General features: G+C 41.0%; 2 protein-coding genes across 2 annotated transcripts; one reads left to right on the plus strand and one right to left on the minus strand.

Annotated features, from left to right (window-relative positions):
• The first annotated feature begins 2,700 nt into the window (after positions 1 to 2,700).
• On the plus strand, positions 2,701 to 13,863 carry mat2aa (methionine adenosyltransferase 2Aa). Its single transcript, XM_008298798.1, has 9 exons — positions 2,701 to 3,022; positions 5,850 to 5,927; positions 6,567 to 6,689; positions 7,232 to 7,344; positions 7,477 to 7,620; positions 9,029 to 9,247; positions 9,520 to 9,702; positions 11,066 to 11,199; positions 11,300 to 13,863. The coding sequence occupies exons 1-9, from the start codon at positions 2,929 to 2,931 to the stop codon at positions 11,400 to 11,402; spliced, it is 1,191 nt and encodes a 396-aa protein (XP_008297020.1). The 5' UTR covers positions 2,701 to 2,928; the 3' UTR covers positions 11,403 to 13,863.
• A 393-nt stretch (positions 13,864 to 14,256) lies between these two features.
• On the minus strand, positions 14,257 to 20,159 carry LOC103369937 (prosaposin-like). The gene is made up of 10 exons (XM_008298797.1): positions 20,044 to 20,159; positions 19,911 to 19,966; positions 19,278 to 19,352; positions 17,466 to 17,591; positions 17,266 to 17,379; positions 17,101 to 17,181; positions 16,799 to 16,982; positions 14,882 to 14,940; positions 14,734 to 14,800; positions 14,257 to 14,653 (listed from the first exon to the last, which is right to left on the minus strand). The coding sequence occupies exons 1-9, from the start codon at positions 20,093 to 20,095 to the stop codon at positions 14,744 to 14,746; spliced, it is 804 nt and encodes a 267-aa protein (XP_008297019.1). The 5' UTR covers positions 20,096 to 20,159; the 3' UTR covers positions 14,257 to 14,653; positions 14,734 to 14,743.
• Between the last annotated feature and the right edge of the window lie 1,838 nt (positions 20,160 to 21,997).

Here is a 21,997-nt window from a genome sequence, read left to right on the forward strand (position 1 = left end):
AGCCGCTTTGTGAATACAGCCCCTGTTCTATGGAGCTCAGTGAGCGGACGTGTAGGCTAACGTGGTCGTTGTGCTTCAAGGAAACAGTGCTGTTTAACTGTGTGAGTGTGCAAATAAAAACGAGAACAAACAGAAAACTGAGCTAACATGTGCTGTTTATTGGGCAAACGGTGCTTCAAACCGTCAAAAGGAAGCGCATATTTGTTTATGTGAGTGTGTGTGTGTGCAGATGTGAGGCGACATTTCACCCAGATTTGACCGAATCAGAAAAGCCTGGCAGACCCACTTTAACAACGGGAACCCGTGACTTCATTTGGAATTCAGCCTTCCGACTTAGAAAACTTTGAATGATTTACGAGAGGCGTGCGGGTGTTTTATGATTTTGGCAAGTAAGCTGTGTCTCTATGATGGTTTTATGCTGAAATACCAAATTCCCCAAATTGTTTCACACACCTTCCAAGTTAATGTCGACTTTTATGGAAAAAAAAATCTGACATGAAACCATCACTTTCAGATACCTTCACATCACCGGAAAGGAACCTGAAATAGGCTTTGTTCTTCTTTATCCTGACAACTAATATTTACTAAACCAGTCCAACACACAGGAGGAAAATGTGGCTAAACAGACAACACACTGTAATAGCAGTAATGCAACTCAGTTTTTCTATTCAGATGCTGCTACAATCAATTTAAAAAACATTTGGCGATGTGTAAATGAGAAATTATTGCAATTGTGTCGCAGGAATAACATGCAAAAGCAGACCTGATCATTACAAAAGCTTATTTAGAAGTCATTTAATTGCATTCAATATTTCTATAAGTTTAGGGATCAAAGACATCTTTATTATCCCAGATTTTTTTTTTAGCAGTGACCACTTCATCCAACAATAATAAATAGAAAACACACACAATCAGTTACTACACTGCTGTCTGTTATAATTTTAGAACAGCAAAAAACTTTTTTGTTTTGTTAGACCTGATCAACAAAAGCTTGAAACTTACTTTTGACTAGTTAAAGGTTTTACTTGTCAGGTATAAGATCAATGATATAAATAATAATAAATCTTCATGCAGACGAATATCAGACAAATAGAAACAACAAAACATCCACAGTGAGTTCAGATAAATCCTCTGGTTTCTGCAGAGGTGTGTGGATAAGTGCACACAGCTTATGGTTTGCCCTGATATTCGTAATCAAGATAATCACTCTCTGGATTACAAACGGATCTAAAACCAAAGCTGGATGCCAGGGAGGCGAAGCAAGCTGAGAGGAATCATCCCCTGAGTGATCAGTTTCATCTGATGCCAGCTCACATGCAGAAAGTTAAAGGGTTAATCATGATTACATGTTCACTTAAACTAGTGGTTTGTATGATGTTATGACTGGACGATTGCTCGGTGTGGTTATAAAATTTAAGTGGTTCTGTGGTTCTCTGTGGTCACCAATCAGCTCCAACCACTGACAGGTGAAGTGAAGCAAACTGATCATGTTGTTAAAATGCGATGTTCTGTTGAGAAACGTCGTCTCCTCACATTCATGTGGACGTTACGTTCACATGTGCAGTGAACCACCTGAACCCTGCTGCAGAGCCAGCGCAGGCCCCCTAACCGGACCCGCCACACTGCAAAAACTTCTCCGAATCGAAAGTCACATGTATTTCCTCCGATTGCGTTTTTTTCTTGTGAAACACCGAATAGTTTCCCCTTCTTCACGTGGTTCTACGGCCAAACAACCACATCAATCATTGGCGTCTTCCCTTCAGGCTTCAGCTCAATCTAATCTTTAAAATGCTTTGACCTCTTGGAACTTCTGGTCAAAAACATGTTTAAACTCTACACAAAAAAACATTTCATTACATTCTTTCAATTCTTTAAAAGGAAAAAAGTAGAACAAGTATTTGTCGTACCATCACGTGGCTTCTCCAGAACAGAGTTGTGCATATTTAACAAAACTGAACCCTTTTCTCACCATAACAATTGAAATTTTTATCTTTTTCTCTAAGTAAGAAAACTATTTGCATGCTTATACTTTTGTATGTAAAATACTTGATTCCTTCACCTCTGTAGGCCCTTTAAAATCTCCCAGGTTAGTAGAAAACTTCACCTTTTTCAGGCTTACAAAATCCTTAAAGTTAGCAAAATAAACACTTTAACTTACTAAGATACAGTCATCTTATGAGGCCTCTAATAATCTTTAAATATAGGATATATAATATGTGATTTAATTGTACTTTTTACTACTTCTGGACTCAAAAATCCTTAAAATCCCTCAAATTAATTAGACATCTGGTAAATTAATCTAATCTGCAACAGCCAGGCCTCTAAAAAGTGTGAAATAAGTGAAATACTTTCATTTCAGGCCTCTTATTGAATTTCCCTTCTGGGATGAATAAAGTATTTTTCATTAATTTCATTTCATTTTCATTAAAGTTTAATAAAACACCTGAATGCTTCACCTAAGAAAAATGCAAGCAGGTAATATTTCTACATTGAGACATCACCTGTCATCAGAGGGGATTGTTTGACATGCCAAAAAAGAAAAGAAGAAATAAAGAAGAGGAAGCCGCTCTGATCCTGCAGCAGCAGCAGCAGCAGCTGTCAGGTTTGTACTCTTGAGTTTCCGCCTCCGGCACATTTTTGTTTTGCTCCGGCCGGATCACGCCCATCAGCACCACATGCTCTCTGCTCACCCACAACATTGGCTGCAGAGGAGGGGTCTGGAGAAGTTGTTCAGGCGAATAAATACAGCTGTCTGCCTCCTTTCACTTCCATCCGGCTGGCCTAAACTTTCAATATCAACAAGCTGCTTCGTGCGTGAGAGCAGGAGACCCGAGTTGAAGGCTGCCAGACGCGTCCCCGGCTTCCTCTAAGCTGTATTATAAGCGGGTATCTGCTCGGCTAGCTAGCTCCTTAGCTAACTGTGCTAAAATGAACGGCCACCTGAACGGCTTCCACAACGACTCCGTCAACGATGAAGACTGCTTCCTCTTCACCTCCGAGTCAGTCGGAGAGGGACACCCCGGTGAGTTTTTTAACTTTACTCCAGCCTTGTCTGAGCGGCACTTTATCCCTCCGCACAGGGTAATTAGCCTAGCATCCTGTTAGCCTCTCAAACAAGGTCATGTGGCTTGTTACAGTTAGCTCAGCTGGTCCTTAATCGACTTTAGCTGTAACTGTTAGCATTTGAAAACAACACAGAGATTAAGTTGTTTATTAATTAGTCAACTGCAGACAAACACAACGCAGGGAGGCTCAAATAAAACTAAAACAAGAGGATTAAAGTACAGCTCAGTATAACCAAACAGTGCTGCCTTCATGACTATATAAAGGCTGAAGAGACTGTTTTAGCTAAAAATAAAGATGATATAGTAGCTTGCCCATCCTCTCTGCTGCTCTGTCAACAATTAAAATTCGTACACACACTTTATAAAGTGTCCTACACGCCGTACTTATTTCAACCACAACCATTTTTCAGCACACATGCGGCGGAAATGCGTGTTTTGTAGTTCGTTTGGGATGTATGCTAACAGCTCGGCGGCTAGCTGCTGAAGCTAACACCACGTTAGTCAGGGCGGTTGGCGCCTGTCAATCACACACGGTGGAGTTTTCAACATGTGGTCGGATGTTTTGTCGCTGATAATAACAATAACCACGGATGACGTGTGTGTTTTCGTCGTTAGTCAGACAGGACTGCTCGCTGCCACGCTGTGTTGCATCATTATGTCTTGTCTGAAGCTGTGTCAGACTGAGTTCATTCAGTTTTATTGACATTTTTGAGGCTGTGGTGACTTCTGTGATGGTAAAGCTAAACTAAATGTCTCCCACATAACTACTAACACCTCAGCTGCTCTTTAAAAGCTTCATGAAACCACTACTTATTGCATCAGACTACCTTAGTTTCAGTTTGTGTACATCTGTAAGGTACAACTTTTAATTGCAAAAACTACTCAGCAGCTTGACCAACAATGTGCTGCCATTTCCAGGACATCAGGGGCAGCAGCTCTATTGCTACAGATAATAGGCTTAGCACTACTCCTAAATATAGGTACCGCAGGGGCTACTGCTCCACGGTGGGTGCAAAGTAGTCACATCCACACCCTTTATTATTCACTAACCCAAAAGTACAGACGCAGCGTGCAAGTGGTCTTCGTTTCTGACTTGGAGGAAAAATCTGGTTTGTGTTGTTAGAAAAGGGTTTTAGGCAGTTGTGCTCAGGACATTTTGTGGAGACCATGATTGAGTTAATCCACATCTGTTGTTGCTCAAAAGGACAGTAATCAGACAGTGTGGCCAGTTCATAGGCACTCTTTTGACCAGTTATTGTAAAAAGACACCTTTAAGATGTAGCTCTGTTCAAATGACTTGATGCCACAGATCAGTGGTTCTCAAACTGGGGGTGGGGACCCCCATAGAGGTCTCAAGATAATTTCAGGGGGTCACCAGATCGTTGTAAAAAATAAACAAATAAAGCCAACATGTGTCAAATAAATTTGTATTCAGGCTGTCAAAATTAAAAGTGTATACTTAATCCCACTCATTTTTCTTTTGTTTTTTGCTCTTTTTAAAATAATTTTCTTTTGTTTTTGCATTTTTTTCCCTTTCATTTGTTTGAAATAGATTCAATTCATTCATTCATTCAAAACAAAATTAATGTGAAGAGATTGATCTGTGGAATTTTTAGCACATGAACAACAAAGTTATTACTCGTGATATATGAAGAATTCAAACTGGGGGGTCACGAACACAAACTGATGTTATCTTCGGGGTCGTGGCTCAAAAAGTTTGAGAACCGCTGCCATAGACGACGAGAACAGCCTGTTGGCCTGATGGATGCTGGGAGGTCGGTTCAGGCTCTCAGCCAGACACTTGAATGTCCACAGCTTGACCATTTGTTGTTTAGAAGATTGTTTTTAGATAGCATGGTATAACAGACGATCTATTCTCTGAGAGGTTCTGCCCATTGATCCTGTCCCTGTAACGTCCACCACCTTCATCTCAACAACCTCATCAACTCTGTGCGTCACATGGGTTTGACTTCTGGGGTATGACTTGCATACTTAGTTATTTCATGACACACATTTCCTGATGCTAAAAAAATAAATAAAAAATCCTGGAAAGATTCTGATGAACTGTGACATGCTTCCTGTCTGTGTTTGTTCTGTTTAATTGCAGGACAGTAGAAGCAGCTACAGAAAACTTCTACCAGTGTTGTGCTTGTGAACTAAATGTTTGGAGAAGAGCCAAACAGGTTCAGCCATTCTTTGCGAGTTGTCACACGAGTCCTTGTTTGTGTCTTGACAAATAATTACAGTAATTTTTTAAGGGAGGGAGAAGTGCTTTAATTAAAGTCTGCGATTGGAAAATGCCATCGCCAAATGTAAACTAATCAGGGTGTGGAGCTTTGGTTATTCAGATGTTAGTAACGGCACAAAAAGCCTTTCTCGGTTGTGGGAGTTTACCCAAATTGCAACACATGTCTGAAAACATGAGGCTTTTTTTTGCTGTTGTATTCATTGCATGCTTTGAATGTCCTGAGATGTTAACACTAGTATTATCTGTCCTGTTGTGGAAGCAGTTTAAACTCGAGCTGATCAAAAACTACAGCGCATCCAGTACAACGAGGAGGTTTTATGTCACTTTAAAGAATGTTTTATATCTTCCTCCACCAGTTTAGCACTTTGATAGCCAAGAAAAGTGCAAACCACTTCTAAATAGTATTATTTTTAGAGGAGTGAAGCTCAGCTTGTGGATAATCTGTTCAACAGTTTCCTTGGTGTAACATCATACACTAATACAAAAAAAAAACTACAATGAATTGTTCTGAAAAATACAAATTTCTCCCCCCACAGATAAAATCTGTGACCAAATCAGTGACGCCGTGTTGGACGCGCACCTCAGACAAGACCCCGATGCCAAAGTAGCATGTGGTAAGTGTTTGGACAGCAAAGCAGGTCAACGATAAAGGCTGTATTTCACTGAATGATGCCTATGTAAACTGAGGCATGTAGCAAAACAAGGGTAAAGTCCATCCAGTCACACTCATGCTGCTTATTGGATCTTGTGGTTCGTCTGGTGAGTCAGGTTTTCTGATGCATCATATGGTTTCTGCAGAATTTTAACCAGATGGCAGCAGGAACTAAGGAGCTGTTGTAACTAAACTTAATCAGAAGTCAAAAGTCCTCTTAGCCTTTTTTTGTGTGTGTTTTTGGTTCCATTTAGTGCCTGTATGGGTCAGAACACAGCAGAAATGCAGGTGCTGAAAGCTTTAGAAGCTTTCAGGTTTTTGCAAAAGTACTCTTCAATGGACCGGATGTTTAAATTGCAAATTAGCTAAATGTGTCTTTGCTTGTAGGCTTTACATCTTGCTCAGGCTATTTGGGACAAACATTTCACATCCTGTGTCGAGGCCTGTTTGTTTTCGTTGTTACTCTGGACTTTCTCATAACCTTTAAATGAATGTATTTTATCAAAATCTTATCTAATCATGTCAGATTACCTAAAACACAAACATAAGATTTGTTAGCCCATACAATCATTGCTTAAAGTGCTCGCTGTTTTGTCCTCAGAGACTGTTGCTAAGACGGGGATGATCCTGCTGGCGGGGGAGATCACCTCCAGGGCCAGCGTTGACTACCAGAAGATTGTCAGGGATGCAATCAAGCACATTGGCTACGACGACTCCTCCAAAGGTACAGCGATGAGAGCAGGTGGCTGTGAGTTCAGGTTGTGCAGGAAAAAGCCAGTCGTTGTCTACAGAGGGCAGAAAGTACATCCAAAGCTGTGGTAGCAGTATTGTCAGAACTGTACCACATACTGGAGTCATATTATTCCACTATGGAGTTTAAAAAGCAGTGATAATATGTGCTGTGAAGACTGGAGGGGAAAAAAGGTAAATGTAAATGTGATTAACAACCAGCAGGGTGGATGTGCTGGATCTTGTGAAACCTGTACTTTTCCCATGTAACATGCCAAACCTCAGACTGAAAGCATTTGATTTATTGGAGCCACCTCGTATGACTGAGGAAACGTCATCAACTGTTTCTCAGTAATCAGCTGTTGCTCAATAATCAGCTGTTTCTCAATAATCAGCTGTTTCTCAATCATCAGCTGTTTAGTTTAACCTCCAGCGGGCACTGCTGACTGACGTATCTTGTTCCCACACGCTGCAACTGTCACCTGTCATGGAAAGATGTGAAATATTGCGCTGTGGCTCTGTCGTCGTGTTTTGCAGGCTTTGACTATAAGACCTGCAATGTGCTGGTGGCTTTGGAGCAGCAGTCCCCTGACATTGCTCAGGGTGTTCACCTGGATCGCAAAGAGGAGGATGTGGGAGCCGGCGACCAGGTTTGAGGGTTCCTACGTTTGTTTGTGTCCGATCTAGATCTGGATAACTAACGGCAGAAATGTGGTGGTAACGTAATTATGCGTTATTTTGACCTGTGTTCATGCTGTGACGTGTGACTGCACCTCTGACAGGGTCTGATGTTTGGATATGCCACCGATGAGACTGAGGAGTGCATGCCCCTCACGATTGTCCTGGCTCACAAGCTGAATGCCAAGATGGCGGAGTTGCGCCGAAATGGAACGCTGCCGTGGCTCCGACCCGACTCCAAAACTCAGGTTAGACAAAGAAAGAGACGTATTGCTACTTCTGTAGATGAGCACAGCCTCGGTAGTTATTTTCATTTCTAATGAATCTGTTGATATGTTCTGACATCATTTCATAGGCTCTGCAGGCACTTGCTTATCCTGAGGAAGCAAGATCTTTACATGTTCTGTATAAATATTTATTATTGATTTTAAAGCAAACAGATTCTTTCGTTTAGTTTCCTGTGCATGTGTTTAATCACTCAATGTTCTTTGTGCATAGGTAATTTAAGTTGGTCAAGATCCCACTTGATCCTGGCTTATTCTGAATTTTTGAGGCTGATATTGATGTTGGGAGCTGCAAGGTGGCTTGGTGGTTAGCACCGTTGCCTCACAGCTAGAAGGTTGCCGGTTCGTGTCCCGGTGAGGATCTTTCTGCGTGGATCTTTCTGTTCTCGTGGGTTCTCTCCGGGTTCTCCGGCTTCCTCCTACAGTCCAAAAAATGTTGAGGTTAATTGGTGATTCTAAATTGTCCGTAGGTGTGAATGTGAGTGTGCTTGGTTGTCTGTCTCTAAGTGTAGCCCTGTGATAGACTGCTGACCTGTCCAGGTGAACCTGCCTTCATCCTGAGTCAGCTGGGATAGGCTCCAGCCCCCCGTGACCCCAGTGAGGATGAAGTGATGTATAGAGAATGGATGGATGGATGGATATTGATGTTTGAAAGTTTGCAAAAATAAAAAAAATACCAAGAACATTGGCGACATTGTTTTGTTGATAATTGCCTTGTAACAATTTGATCAATAGCCAAACAAACACTGTCTGTCTGTGCCTGAAGAAAATCTCATTGATTGACAATTATCAATAAAGCTCAGCAGTGTGTGGACCCTGGACTCTTGTACCACGGAGAGTTGTTTTTTTAAGTCAGGCAACTGAAACAAGATTTTATTCTTTTTTGAAAATTTTTTTTAAGTGAATGTATTTTTTTCTTCTTTAATTTCAATTAACAGTTAGGTGTTAATTAAAATTGTTGCCAGTTTATTTCAGTTAATTAAATCATTGTGTCAGTACTCCTGCATTTTATACTAAACAAGAAATGTTCATGAATTTTCTATCTTGTAGCGTATTGTGAAAATTCTTAACATTGCTCTGATGGAACTGATGTGAAGGGAAACTTAAAGTAATAAAGAGTTAACATTACATCAGATATGATGTATCTCATAGCCTTTGGAGGAATTTAGGAACCCTTTATGTTAAATATAATTTACAATCACATATTTACTTAAAGCCTGAACATGTTTTTACAACCTGTGTGCTTATGTTTGCAGAAAGATTTAGGTTCATATTGCCTGGAGTTAAAACAAATATTAATTTTAACATATAGTTTACTACTATTTACTTGTTAAATATTGGTTCTCTTTTCTTTGTTTGTTCCCCCCCTCAGGTGACTGTTCAGTACAGGCAGGACAGAGGAGCCATGGTGCCGCTGCGCGTCCACACCATTGTGATCTCCGTGCAGCACGACGAGTGTGTAAGTTTGGATGAGATGCGTCATCGTCTGAAGGAGCAGGTGGTGAAAGCTGTCGTTCCCGGTGGGTACCTCGACGACGACACCATCTACCACCTGCAGCCCAGCGGACGCTTTGTCATCGGGGGACCACAGGTGAGACAAAAACGTCTTTCAAGTCTGTGCCTCGATCCCTGCAGCACGAAACACAATCACCCCAAGATCAGTGAAAGTTCAAGTCATATTTGTTTAAAGAACAAACATGGATTGCTATTTGAAGTCCTGATCTCTTGAAATTCAATTCTAACACATACCTACAGCAGATACTGAAGTAGCTGTTCTAAAATACTTCTGTCAAAATGAACAAATCAGTCGTATATATTTTTTGAAAGTCCATAAACCTCAGAACTCTGTGTTCCTTCCCACAGGGTGATGCTGGTCTGACTGGGCGTAAGATCATCGTCGATACTTATGGAGGTTGGGGAGCTCATGGAGGCGGAGCTTTTTCTGGAAAGGACTACACAAAGGTGGACCGCTCTGCGGCCTACGCGGCCCGCTGGGTGGCCAAATCTCTGGTAAAAGCTGGACTCTGCAAGCGTGTCTTGGTCCAGGTGAGCACACAGAATATCAGAGTGTTGCTTTAACCAAAATCAATACAAAGACTTTGCTGCCTGCAGGCCTGAAGGTGGCTGTTTCAGTTTCCGACTTTCAGTGATCTTTCCCTGTTTGTCACTCTTGGACCAGCATGTCAGTTGGTTGGTTCTTTCAGTGTTTTAGTATTTTGAAGTACATCGGAGGACATTGTAATTACTGTGAATTCATTATCACTGTTGTAGCTGTTTACTATTAAAGAGAGGAAAAGACTAATTCTACAGACACTGATCAGCTTCATGGTCCTTGTGTTGGTATTCTGTGTGGTGTCCTGATCGTGGATGCTTAGATCCGTTGAGTTGCTGGTCAGAACATGTACTGTGACCGAGATGTATGCTGGACATTTTCACTTAAGTATTCAGTGCTGCTGTCTGGACAAACTGTTCCTAAATGTGCTCGATCATATCTTTGGCTTTTCTCAACTTAACCTCTCATGCTACTTGACTACTGCGACTCCTGACTGGCAGGCCTCCCCGCATCCATGATCAAACCTCTACAGATGATCCAGAATGCAGCAGCACGTCTGGTGTTCAACCAGCCAAAAACGGCACACGTCACCCCGCTGTTCAGATCGCTTCACTCGCATCAAATTCAAAACTCTGACACTTGCTTGCAAAACCACAACGAGAACAGCTCCCTCCTACCTGAACTCTATCGTTCAGGTCTACACTTCCTCCTGCGCACTACGCTCAACCAACAAAAACCTCCTGAAACAACCACCACAACAGAGCGGAGGTCGATAGCTGGACTCTCCTCCTCTGTGGTTCCCTGGTGGTGGAACGTGTCACCAAACTCTGCTGACTCCCTCTCAGTCTTTATGAAAAGAGTAAAGACCAGCTCTTCACTGAACACCTTTGCACTTGACAGACTGAAAACAAGCAAACAAAAAATCCTATTTCCTCCCACACAGCCTGCTGTTGGCATCAACGCCCTGTTATCACACTTAAATTTTTTCTATGACACTTATCCATATTGTTTTCTCCTGACTAGATCCTTGCTTGTGTTGTATCTGCTCTCAGATGTACGTCGCTTTGGATAAAAGCGTCTGCTGAATAAAACTGTAGAATTGTAGCTACTTATCCGCTGACGTATTTGCAGGAAGCTCATATCTAAACAGTGAGCGGGCTGATTTACTGGTGAAGCTCTAGTTGCTGTGTTGAACCCAACAGTTTACAGTAGACATTTTTTCTGCATTTCTTTTCACGGAGTTCATGTGAGGACTCGAGGAATCTAGAAGCTGAACATTTCTCAGCCTTCTGTTTTGATATAAGGTGTATGTTTTTGGTTTCTAATTGTGTGCATTAACTGTGCTGTGTGCTTTAGGTCTCCTATGCTATTGGAGTTGCCCACCCCCTCTCTGTCTCCATCTTCCACTATGGGACCTCCCAGAAGAGCGAGAAGGAGCTGTTGGACATCGTGAAGAAGAACTTTGACCTCCGTCCTGGAGTTATTGTGAGGTAACCTGTGATTTTCAGATTTTCACTACTAACCACACAGTTAAGGTCCCCATTACAGTCATTTCAGGCTTTATTAATTGTGATTTTATTTGTCTCTCAGGGATCTTGACCTGAAGAAGCCCATCTACCAGAGCACAGCAGCTTATGGTCACTTTGGTCGTGATGTCTTTTCATGGGAGGTGCCCAAGAACCTGAAATACTGAACCCCTCTTGTCTCCCAGCAGGCCTTTAGGTGTACTGCGGGAAAAACCTGTGTGTTTGTCTACCGTCCTTCTCTCCCTTCTTCTTCTTCTCTTCCCTCTTTCTCCTCGCGCTCACAGCCACATCACAAGAGTCTCTGTCGCGTTAAAAAAAAAAAGAAAAAAAAAAGGCCCTTTGTCCACCTGTAAGCACAGATCATCAAAGAGAAAACAGTGGTTATTGCCAACATCTACCAATTTGAGCGGTGCTACCAGGCGTTATTCATCTGTTTCGCAGTGATTAATGATCATCTAGTTTCCTGACACTACCAGTAAGGAATGCACTAACTTGTATCTCAGCAAATCCGATAAGTATTATTAACAGAGCTACAGTTGTGATAGATTTCTACCAGAGCCATGTCTTCTAGTAACGAAAACATTTCTAGTATTCCTCAACCTTTAAATACAGAAACTCACTGCAGTGTAGTCGCCTCCAGCAAGAAGTTTCTGTTCTCACTGTTAGCATCATTACACAAAAACTACCTTTCATGAAACCAGGTGGAGAACGGGCGAAGGAAGAACGCTTTAAATTTTAGCCTGGTTTAGGATGTGAAATCGACTTTAAGCTCTCCGTGAGCCCGTCTAGTCGTAGAAGCGAAGGCATCCTCTATTGCATTCTCCCTACGTGGCAACATGTCATTTCCATTTTTGTTTAACTTTGTTTTTTATTTAATGGCAGTTTAGCATAGCAAAAACATCTTCTCTGTTTTCCTCACACTCCTCTTTCTCTGTTTTTGAAGTTTTTTTTATGACACCAGTGGGGTCTCATTCTCTTTTGTTTTTTTTACTTGTGCGCCCCCTTCAGGCCATTTTATTTTCTGACGTTTTACAGAGAAGTCAGAAGCTGCTAATGACCTTTTGGTTCTGTTGGGCTGCACTGTGAAACCACTCCATTTTTCTATTTATTTTGTTTTAAATTGTCATGTGATTAATCCAAATTATGTTAAACGTGTCAATGTTCTGCTGACCAAGATAAAGGCACAGCACCTCCTGGGCCTGACTCTGGGTGTAGCTACAGAGAAACCCAGACTCAGTCACTCCTGGGCCGGGACTGCCTTTATCTCACGGCGACACTACTTGAAATAATTTATATAATTGCGTTTAACTGATGTGGGACCGAACAGTTTGACCAGCAAGGAGGGACAACTGAGTAACGTGCCACAAGTTTTTTTGTATCCTAAAACTGTTTTCCACTCAGTTGCACATATTGATTGAGTGTCCTGATGTCTTCATCTAACCTGGATGTGAAGTCCCAGTGGTCTGAAGAACGTGAAGATTAGAAAGACAAAGAAAAATAAAGCAGGGCGCAGTCAGCCAAGTGAATGTAAGACGTGGTGTTAAGGCTCTTGTCTTCTTGGCAGAGTTAGTTAGCTCCTGGAGCTCCCAAAAATTGACCAGGCTTTTGAATGTTACATGTGCCGTAGTTGTCCAACGAATGTCGAGGCTGCAGCTGGAGCTTTTCTTTTAAATTATTTATTTATTAGTTTTAAAACATGTTCGTTACATCGTCCCTCACGGGTTACGGATGGCACAAGTTACATTTCTCCTGACGAGCACACTGGGTTTGCCGAGCTTGCCCCTCTTCTCATTCGTTTAAAGACGGCAGGAAATGGAGCTGAAGTGTTGAAAAGGCGTGCGACAAGAGACCATGGCTAGATTTGAACCTAAGACACTTATGAATACACAGTATATGCCTTCGAATGCTTCCCCAGTTGTCTTTCTCCGCGACTTCACTCCTGGACTCCGACAAAAGTTTAGCCCGAGTGAGATTAGTGTTTACCTTATTATTAAATCATCGCAGCTGGTCAGAGATTTGTGCACCTAGCGAGTTCAAAATGTGTCTGCATCATCGTGTCAGTAGATGGCGCTGTGTCCCTGCTAATAGTACTGTAACGACGACTTTAGTTGGGCTCTTTTGGCACCACCTTGTGGTTTGTTTGAGTGAACTGCAGACGCCTCAGACAGCAGCCACATCGCGGTGCCGTGAGCTCGTCTGTGCGACAATCTGGTGAAATTAGAAGATTTTTTTTTTTTAACGATGTGTTTTTTTTCCTCCTCGAGCTCCTCCGCAGATGAGACGAATGATTGGTTGGTGTTGTACAGAGAAACCAGCCTGTTTACATGGTCTCCTGTAGGGAGCGAGAGGAGCTTTGTTGTTGTTGTTCTGTTTAAATTGGTTTGTTAAATCTTTGAATGTGAGTCTGTCAGCGTGTTTGCTAAATGTGTAAAAGTGCCTTCTCTCACTACCTGCAAATGCCCCCCATCTTCTACCCCCAAATACATGACTTCTTACCCTTTCGCCCTCCCACTTCTATCCCAAAGTCACTGAAGTTCCCTCCTCACTAGTTCATGCTGGTGAGTCCGATTTGTTCCCGAGTTTCTCTTTTAAACTGCTGAAATAAACTGCACTCCTGTTTTGTGCTTATGGGGCTGTGCTTTTGGCTGTTTATTCCATGTGAAAGGTGTAAAGGGACGATAGCGCAAGAAAGCAGAAGTAGGCTCGAGTCGATCAAGGTGGTAAAAGCGATCGCTTCCTCAGAAGATAATGTTATCGAGACAGACACGGTTTCTATTCTGGTTTTCACTGTTACTTCTGCTGTGTGTTGTAAAGAAACGAACGGCAGTCACATGCTGCAGGATCACAGAAATACCTTTCTTTTGCTTTACTTTAAAACTTTTAATACTATAGTTCAGGTTTAGAAGCCACATCCTGCTTAGATTTTGGATGCACGCCTGTAAATGAAGCCTACAAAATACAGAGAACTGATAAGAAATAGCAATAAACTCACAGATGCTTCTTTTTTTTTCTGATAAAGCAGTCATGTAACAGCCGTATCACATACTTTATTTGATTGTGATAACGTTACAAGAACACATCATCTGAAGCTGATAAAGTCATGATATATAAAAAACTGTTTGGTTAGTACAAAAAAAGAAATCTAGAAAAACAAATCTTATACAAAACAACTGTTAAGCCGTTAACCTTTTTGATCCAGTAAAGCCTTTATATCTTTTCAGCTGAAGTTCAGATAATCCATGTGTTTTTATTAAACTGTGGATTTCCTCTCTAAAAGCAGGCGGTCAATCAAAACGCAAAAAAATCACAAAATGCTGTAAAATATCAAATCAGGAAATAAAAGGAATACTATCAGAATGCCGAGAAGTTGGAAAACATTTGCAGCAAAACATCGTCGACTCATATTTTCGATCCCACCCTGAAAAGAGAAACGTGAAGATGTTTTATGTGAGTACATTTTATTTTCTTCTTGCGAAGTTTCCTTAAGATTTCACCAACCTGTTGGATCTTAGAGTGTGTTGTAGCTCAGCGGCTTCCAGGCATACTTCTGGCAGTAGAACAAAGTCTGCACAGAAGAGACAAAACAAATGTTTTCACCACTGAGCATCGATACGATAAGCAGGTAGTTTAATTTTAATGTACTTACTCCACATCTGAGGGCAGTGTGGGTGTCTCTGCACCTGTACGACGCCAAAGTGCACGGATCTGTGATTTAAATGAAAAATATACTCCTTTTAGACCCATTATCAAGATAACGTGCAGGTTCCATCTTCTAACGTGATCAAATGGGTTCTGTTTTGTGGCCATTTTAACCAAATGACGCGCCGGTACGACTTTAAACCCCAGAATGACTCTATTCATGTTCAGTTGCTGTTTCTGCTGTGACGAGCAGAAAAAGGCCTCGATTTATGGAAGTGGTAAGAAGTTAAAATCTGCTTTTAAATAGATTTGGAGTCGGGTTTCAACTAATATATAAATAAAACAAATCATTTTAAAACACGTCACCTTGGATTCTTGGTATTTATTTTTTAAGGGTTATGCTATTTCATGCACAGACTCATATAACTACTATTTCTCCAGCACAATGTATTTGCAGAATAATTTCTCTATGGTTGTTTTCTCCATGCAAATACAGTTCAACAGTGCACCAACCGGAAAATGCAAATTTTGTAGTAATTATGAAAAAGATTTCATATTCATTGGAAAGTGCATAGACAGTGTTTTTCTCTACATATAGTCATAATGTGTATGATGTAGGTTTAGCTGGGAATTTACATGCCTTCTGTAGGGATGAAACTTATTAAGAAGAGTTTGAGAAACAAGTTGAACAAACTGCTGAAGAATGCAAGACTGAGCCAGAACCTGCAGTCAAACTGAAAGAAAATGCAAAACGAAAGATTGTGTGGATGCGGAGTGATAGGCATATGTAATTTAAATGTGAATTATCTTATGAGCTTTATCAGTAATTACAAAAGCATAACTTCAGTTTAGTTTTAAAGGTAGATTTGGTGCATTTTCCTGATGCAAGCTTATGTTACACATGCTTAGCTGTAGGACCGTCAGAAAGTTAAGAAGCTCGTGATTTTTTTTAATGTTTATACAGTTTCTGACTGAAAACAGGGTTGTTGTTTTTTTTAAAAGGGTTTTTATTTCAAAGTTAACCTGGATTTCTGCATGGCGAAAGAGGAAAAGTTTATTTATTATGTGAATACTGCGATGAGTTAAATGTCACAACTGTTTTCACACCGCGTCCAAAGTGTTAAAATTTTTTAAGGTTTAAGTTTAATCGGTTGACTCACGCTATATTTGACTTTTTACGTACTTCTACGTGGTAGTCTTGCCTCATAAGTGTGACCCAAAAAGTGGCCAACAACGAATTGCTGGAGTAAAAAAATGTAATGTGAGTAAAGATCTGAACCCAGACACCCCCATAGAGGTGATCTGGCTCCATCACTGCTGCAGGTTCATCTCTGTTTTAAATGTATTTGTGTATTTAGTGCTCTGTGGTTGTTCTCTTTTCCTGTAAGTACCCAGGGACGACAGATGCAAATTAGCTGCTAGTTAACTCTGGGTGCACTCACTTTTAAATGTGTGCCGTCCCTGTGAAAATAAACTTAAATGCACCCTGCAAGAACTTGGGGCTGCATAGAGTTCCTGGTAATGCACCATGAATATATTCTAGAGTAATCTACCAAGTTTCATGCAAACAATTCTGGGGTGGGTTCATGATATCTACTATATAAAGTGTCTTGGCTTTCTAACATTCTGTATGATATTGGAAACTGTCATAAAGTAGTGCATGGAGAAAATGATTGGTTAAAGACTTATTCCTCGTAATTAACATGGCTTCTCTTAGTCACAAGCCACTGGAAGATCAGAAACATTACAAATAAATCTAGTTTCGCAAGTTAGATGGTTTTCAGGAGTCAGTTTGAAACTTTTGTTCCTCTCAGAGTTACGTTATTTGGGCGTTTTTTTTAAATTTATTTTGGACTCTTTCAAATTTTCACAACTTTCCATCCAGAAAAATCCCCTCAGTGACAACAAGACGAGGCAGACTGACCCACAAGAGGCGCCTCCTGGCCTTTACACAGGTGGATGAGGGCACAGATGGTCTGAGGGGTGGCGTAGCTCAGGATTGCATCCAGCACCGTCTTGCTGAACTTGTCGACGACGGCCTCGCACTGGTTGCGGTAGGTGGAGGGCAAAATGTGGCAGATCTCCTCCAGCAGTTTGATCACAGCGCCCTGCGGTAAAACAGAGAGTCACCTACATGTCAGCGGTGTTGTCTGGTGGTATTTAAGTGTCTACATGCAGCACAAAGAGATGTTTGTTCAGTTTCTTCACTGCGTTACCGTGACTCACCTCGGTCCTTTCCTTTGGCAGCAAATCCTCCAAAGTCTTGACAAGAAAAATGCAGAAGGCGCATGTTGTTGCGGGCTTCCCCTGATTGACAGACACAAACAGCAACGGCGTGAACACAGGTTGACCTTTTCACATACACTACTATTCTTTCTGAAAGCTACTCACATTGTCACTGGTCGCAGCGGCCTGTAGCACCTCCTGGACAAAATACCTGAGCATCTTCTCACGACTGTCACAGGAGCTACAGAGCCCAATCATTTTGCAGACTTCTGCTGGTTTCTACGAAGAATTAGAAGAACAACATGCATGAAGAATAGCTTCAGAAACCCTCACTGTCACTGTTTTAATCTGGGCTTCAGACTTACTACAACAACAGTCACGAAGTTGATGGCCACCGGGAGCACCTTCTCCACCTCTTCTTTGCAGATTTTGGCAGCGGCTGGTGCGGGAAGATGGTCGCACAGAGATTCAATCTCATTCATGATCTTTTTCTAGAATAAAGAGATGGTTACAATTATTGGAGATAGATTCCTCCACTGCTAAACATGTGAAACATGAAACAGGTAGTATGGAAACAATGGCATCTGCATTTAAAGTAACAGGATTAACAGGTTAGAGATTTAGACAGAGGACCGTCCCATAATTCTCCACCTGACCACTAAATATAACCTATTTTCTTTTCAGACCTTTCCTTGGATGATAGTTGCAGATCTTTAAATGAAGCCCCTTTGCAATTTATTGGTTAATTTACATGTTTGGCCACATAACTATTTATTTCATACTGAGTTATTTATTCATCTAATACCTCGCAATTATGGAGTTCCATGATTATCTGGTAGGTTCCCTTTTACCTGCCAAGGATTTAAGATGACTGATTTTTGCTGCCAGTCCAGTTCAGTGAAGGTGATAGGTTAATTGTGTTGGCTGAGTTTCTTGAACATCCATCCATCCATCCATTATCTATACACCACTTAATCCTCACTAGGGTCATGGGGGGCTGGAGTCTATCCCAGCTGACTCAGGGTGAAGGCAGGTTCACCTGGACAGGTAACCAGTCTATCACAGGGCTACACTTAGAGACAGACAACCAAGCACACTCACATTCACACCTACGGACAATTTAGAATCACCAATTACCCTCAACATGTTTCTGGACTGTGGGAGGAAGCTGGAGAACCCGGAGAGAACCCACACTGCACGGGGAGAACATGCAAACTCCAAAGATCTCAGGTGTCCTCACCAGGATGTGAACCGGCGACCTTCTAGCTGCCTTCTAGCATCTTGCAGCCCCTAATCTCTTAACCATGATTTATGAAACAATACAGGGATGTTTAAATATTGAAATCCTAACAAATTCGAACTGTTGTTTTCTTGGTCTGGTGAAGCACTATCAAATCAAATCAAGTGTATTGTCATTTTGCTGTACATACACTAATAGTGCAGGCAAGTTGAAAGAGGGTTTCTTCAGGATCCAATAAGTTAAAGCAATTTAAATAACGAAGCATTTGCATATCTAGATCAGCTTGTGGAGTGAAGCTGTTGATCAGTCTGGAGGTTGTCTGCTTATGTAGTTAATAACACTGCTAAATGAAATGCTGCTTACTTGGTATAAGAAGGAGAGAATGAAAATCTTGCATTTTTATTCCCAGCTTTCCATTCTCAACCTCACGTTTTTACAAAATTAAAGATAAACGATAAGTTTTAGTTAATTTAAGTTAATCATGCTTTCTCTATTTGGACTCAGATGGGACTCGCCACAAACCAGAGCAGGCTCAGAGAAAAAGAGGATCTTCAAGGTCAGGTGAGAAACGAAAACTCTCTGTGAAATTTCATTTCAACTTTTGTTAAACATTGAAAACAGGAAGTGGTTTTGCACAAAAATAAAAAGCGGGCATCATGTGCGTTTTACGACACACACAACTGGGTACAGATAATCTGCGTCTCTGAATGAGAAGAATGTGCTTCAGCTGATAAAGTAATTCCTGGAATCTAAAGCATTTTTTTGTTATTTAATGAAAACTATTCAATCACAGATCTGAGCAGATACTCGCAGGAGCACAGGGCATATTTTAATATTGACTTGAGAATATGGACATACGTGGTGTTGATAGTGTTATCAGTGAGCAAATATGAACGCTCAGGAATGTCTTTGCTGCTCAGGTGACTATTATACTCACCTGGAGGTCTGCGTTGGAGAGTATGTCAACTAGGAGTTCAAATATTTGGGTGCAGTCCTTGCAGACATCCCCATTCTGAAAATAAAATCAAATCACAACATGAAGTTAAATTAATGCCCTAAAGTGAGTTAGTCGAGCACGTCGAAGCTGTTCGTGAGATACCCTGTGTATTTGTGATCGATGCTCCCGGGCAAAAATCTGTTGTGTTTTAAAAAAAGCTGCATTTCATCCAGATGGAGCTACATCAGTTGGATTGAAACATTTGAAAATTATGTGAAAGTTTCTTTATACTTTCTTGAAGAGGAAAGATACCAACAGATTTCCTGATTTTAAAGAAATGCAAATCTCTGTTTTCTCTGCAAGAACCCAGTTCTGTTATTGTATGTTTATTTTTAAATGCTTCTAATTTCACTGTGACTGGAACAATGGTGCAGAAATATCATCTTCAAAACAGGAAAATGAATGCATTCTAAGAACTCATTCGTTCCCTGAGTTTCTTCATGGTTACATCTCTTGGAAAAATATTTGCTGTTTTTAAGTCCGACGTCAGGAAGTTGCATGATAAACACATGTTGCACTTAATAAACACAAAACACGCTTTTGTTAGAATAAATATAAAAAATCACCACTTACGTTGATATCATCTGGAGCACTTTGCAAACCCTCAATCTCATAAGTCGAGGTCAGAGCTGCCGGCAGAAATGTTGAGCGTTTAAAATTGTAAAAATTAAAACGATCACGGTTTACAGTATTTTCATTGTCTTACCACATCCTTGGAGACCGATGGAGAGAAGCAACACAAACGTAAGCACGGCCATTCTGAAGCTGAGCGTCTTCACCTCCTCGCATCTGTGAGGAAGCTCCGAGTGCGGCTTATATTTGACTTGGCCCACCTGCCCACTGTGGCCCCCGTCAGCCAGACAAAAAAAAAAAAACTCATGCTGGTGTGATAGGATGTATTTTCAGCTTTCCTCATTGAGGAACCGTTTTTTTTTCTACATGCTAACATTAGTCTAGTTTCACATTCAGTTCCTCACACCAAGGTGAAAAAACTAGATGTCTTTTATTTGAGAGACGTGTGTGTAAAGATTTACTACACTTATTAAAAATGCCACCATGTCCAGCTTTACGTGCTCTCATTCCTCTTCCTCTGTTTAAAACTTCACTTTACTCTGTGTACACAACCTTAAGTTGATTTTTACACCATACCTGAGTTTTCTAGTCCTAGTTTACATTTCAAAAACAGAAACGTGACAAATTGTTCTCCTGTTTAAAATGAGCTTCCATCAGCTTTCCTCAGTTCCCAAAAACTGAACAGTATCAGCAAATAGTCAGACAAACGTACAGATATTCAGCACTTCTTCAAATCGCATTATTGGACGTCTTTTGAAGCATTTCAGCTTTGATCTCTGTCTTTGGTTGTAGTTCATTTTTTTAAGTTTATTTGTACATTTAAAGCTCCTACAACATTCAATACACTGTCTTCCGATACCATAGAGCTGACCTGGGTGTGGCCTGAGTGTCTTTACTGTACTTTTTTTATAAATCAAAAAGTTTGATTATGATATTTAGTTTTTACCACAAATTTGTACAATTTGACTGTGATATTTTTACGTTTTAATTTTGCTCTTGACTGTAGTTCTAGGCTGTTGACAGGGTTCATCCTGGCTCAGGATGAACCTTTGGGCGGTGACGGTGCAGAACAGAAAGCATGATCGATCCATGTACAATAAAGACTACAAGAAATCTGTGCATGTTCCTGCTGGCTTTTCTGGCAGACTACAAACCAGTCGTGTTAGGTGCATAACTATACCTGCAGGTCCAGAGAGCTGGACAGCCTGACTGGATGGTAAACATGAGATCCAGTTAGTGCTACCTTCACCACAGAGCATTTAAGCCAAGTCAGAACTTATCTGGCTTATCCAGCATTAGCCTTGAGATGGGTAAAACTTCTAAAACTTGCCTAAAACTTCTTCTGGCATTGCAAAAAGATCCTCTGTTTGGGAAAACCCCTTAGTAGGAGCACACTTGTGTCTCCAGAGCTCTGCCTTTTAATTTTCTTTCGACTCTGTTCATTTTATTCTGAGGCTGCTTTTGCGAACTGCTGTAATATTTACTTTCTTTTGGGAAAAGCAAACCCTTCCTCTCAAGCATCTGTGATTTATTTGCTTGAACGTTTCTCGCACACAACTTTATCATTTGTACCTTTTCAGTGTGAGAAACTACGTGTCTTGGCATTTCTAACCGCCTCTTCCTGCTTGTGACGGCTTTTCGTCATTTGTTGCTTCCTTTTTTTGTAGCTACTGAACATTACTTTATTCTGTGCAGGTTTGTCTCCACAGCCAAATTAGTTTGTCTATTATGTGACTAAACTGAGTGGAATGCTGACGCTGAAGGTTTTAACCTTTACCAGCTGAGACAGCATGGCTGGTGTTGTTTGCACCTTGTGAGTCTGGTTATCCGCGTGTTTCATCATCGCAACATGTCTTCCTGGAGACGCCGACTGTAGCAGGAAATACCCCAACAGTAGTTTTGAGTTTTTTAACAGGCGTTTAAGTGCGTGTCAGTGGGTTGGTAGATTTTATCAATGCAATAGCGTGACAGCGGTGCAACACACAGTTATGAAACTTTACAGGTTTGGAGGTGACTTTACAATAAAGGTCAAGCTCAAAGATAGATGAAGTCTGACCTACAGAGTATTTAGGTAATCACTCAATAAC

This window comes from Stegastes partitus, unplaced genomic scaffold, assembly GCF_000690725.1.
Source record: "Stegastes partitus isolate 25-593 unplaced genomic scaffold, Stegastes_partitus-1.0.2 Scaffold1350, whole genome shotgun sequence".
NCBI classification, from domain to species: domain Eukaryota; kingdom Metazoa; phylum Chordata; class Actinopteri; family Pomacentridae; genus Stegastes; species Stegastes partitus.

Coding starts and splice junctions, on each gene's coding strand:
- mat2aa (XM_008298798.1), top strand. CDS start 2,929: ATGAACGGCCACCTGAACGGCTTCCACAACGACTCCGTCAACGATGAA. Junction 3,023..5,849: donor AGTCGGAGAGGGACACCCCG/GTGAGTTTTTTA, acceptor CTCCCCCCACAG/ATAAAATCTGTGACCAAATC. Junction 7,621..9,028: donor GACCCGACTCCAAAACTCAG/GTTAGACAAAGA, acceptor TCCCCCCCTCAG/GTGACTGTTCAGTACAGGCA.
- LOC103369937 (XM_008298797.1), bottom strand. CDS start 20,095: ATGGCCGTGCTTACGTTTGTGTTGCTTCTCTCCATCGGTCTCCAAGGA. Junction 17,182..17,265: donor CCGCTGCGACCAGTGACAAT/GTGAGTAGCTTT, acceptor TCTGTCAATCAG/GGGAAGCCCGCAACAACATG. Junction 16,983..17,100: donor TGCCAAAGGAAAGGACCGAG/GTGAGTCACGGT, acceptor GTTTTACCGCAG/GGCGCTGTGATCAAACTGCT.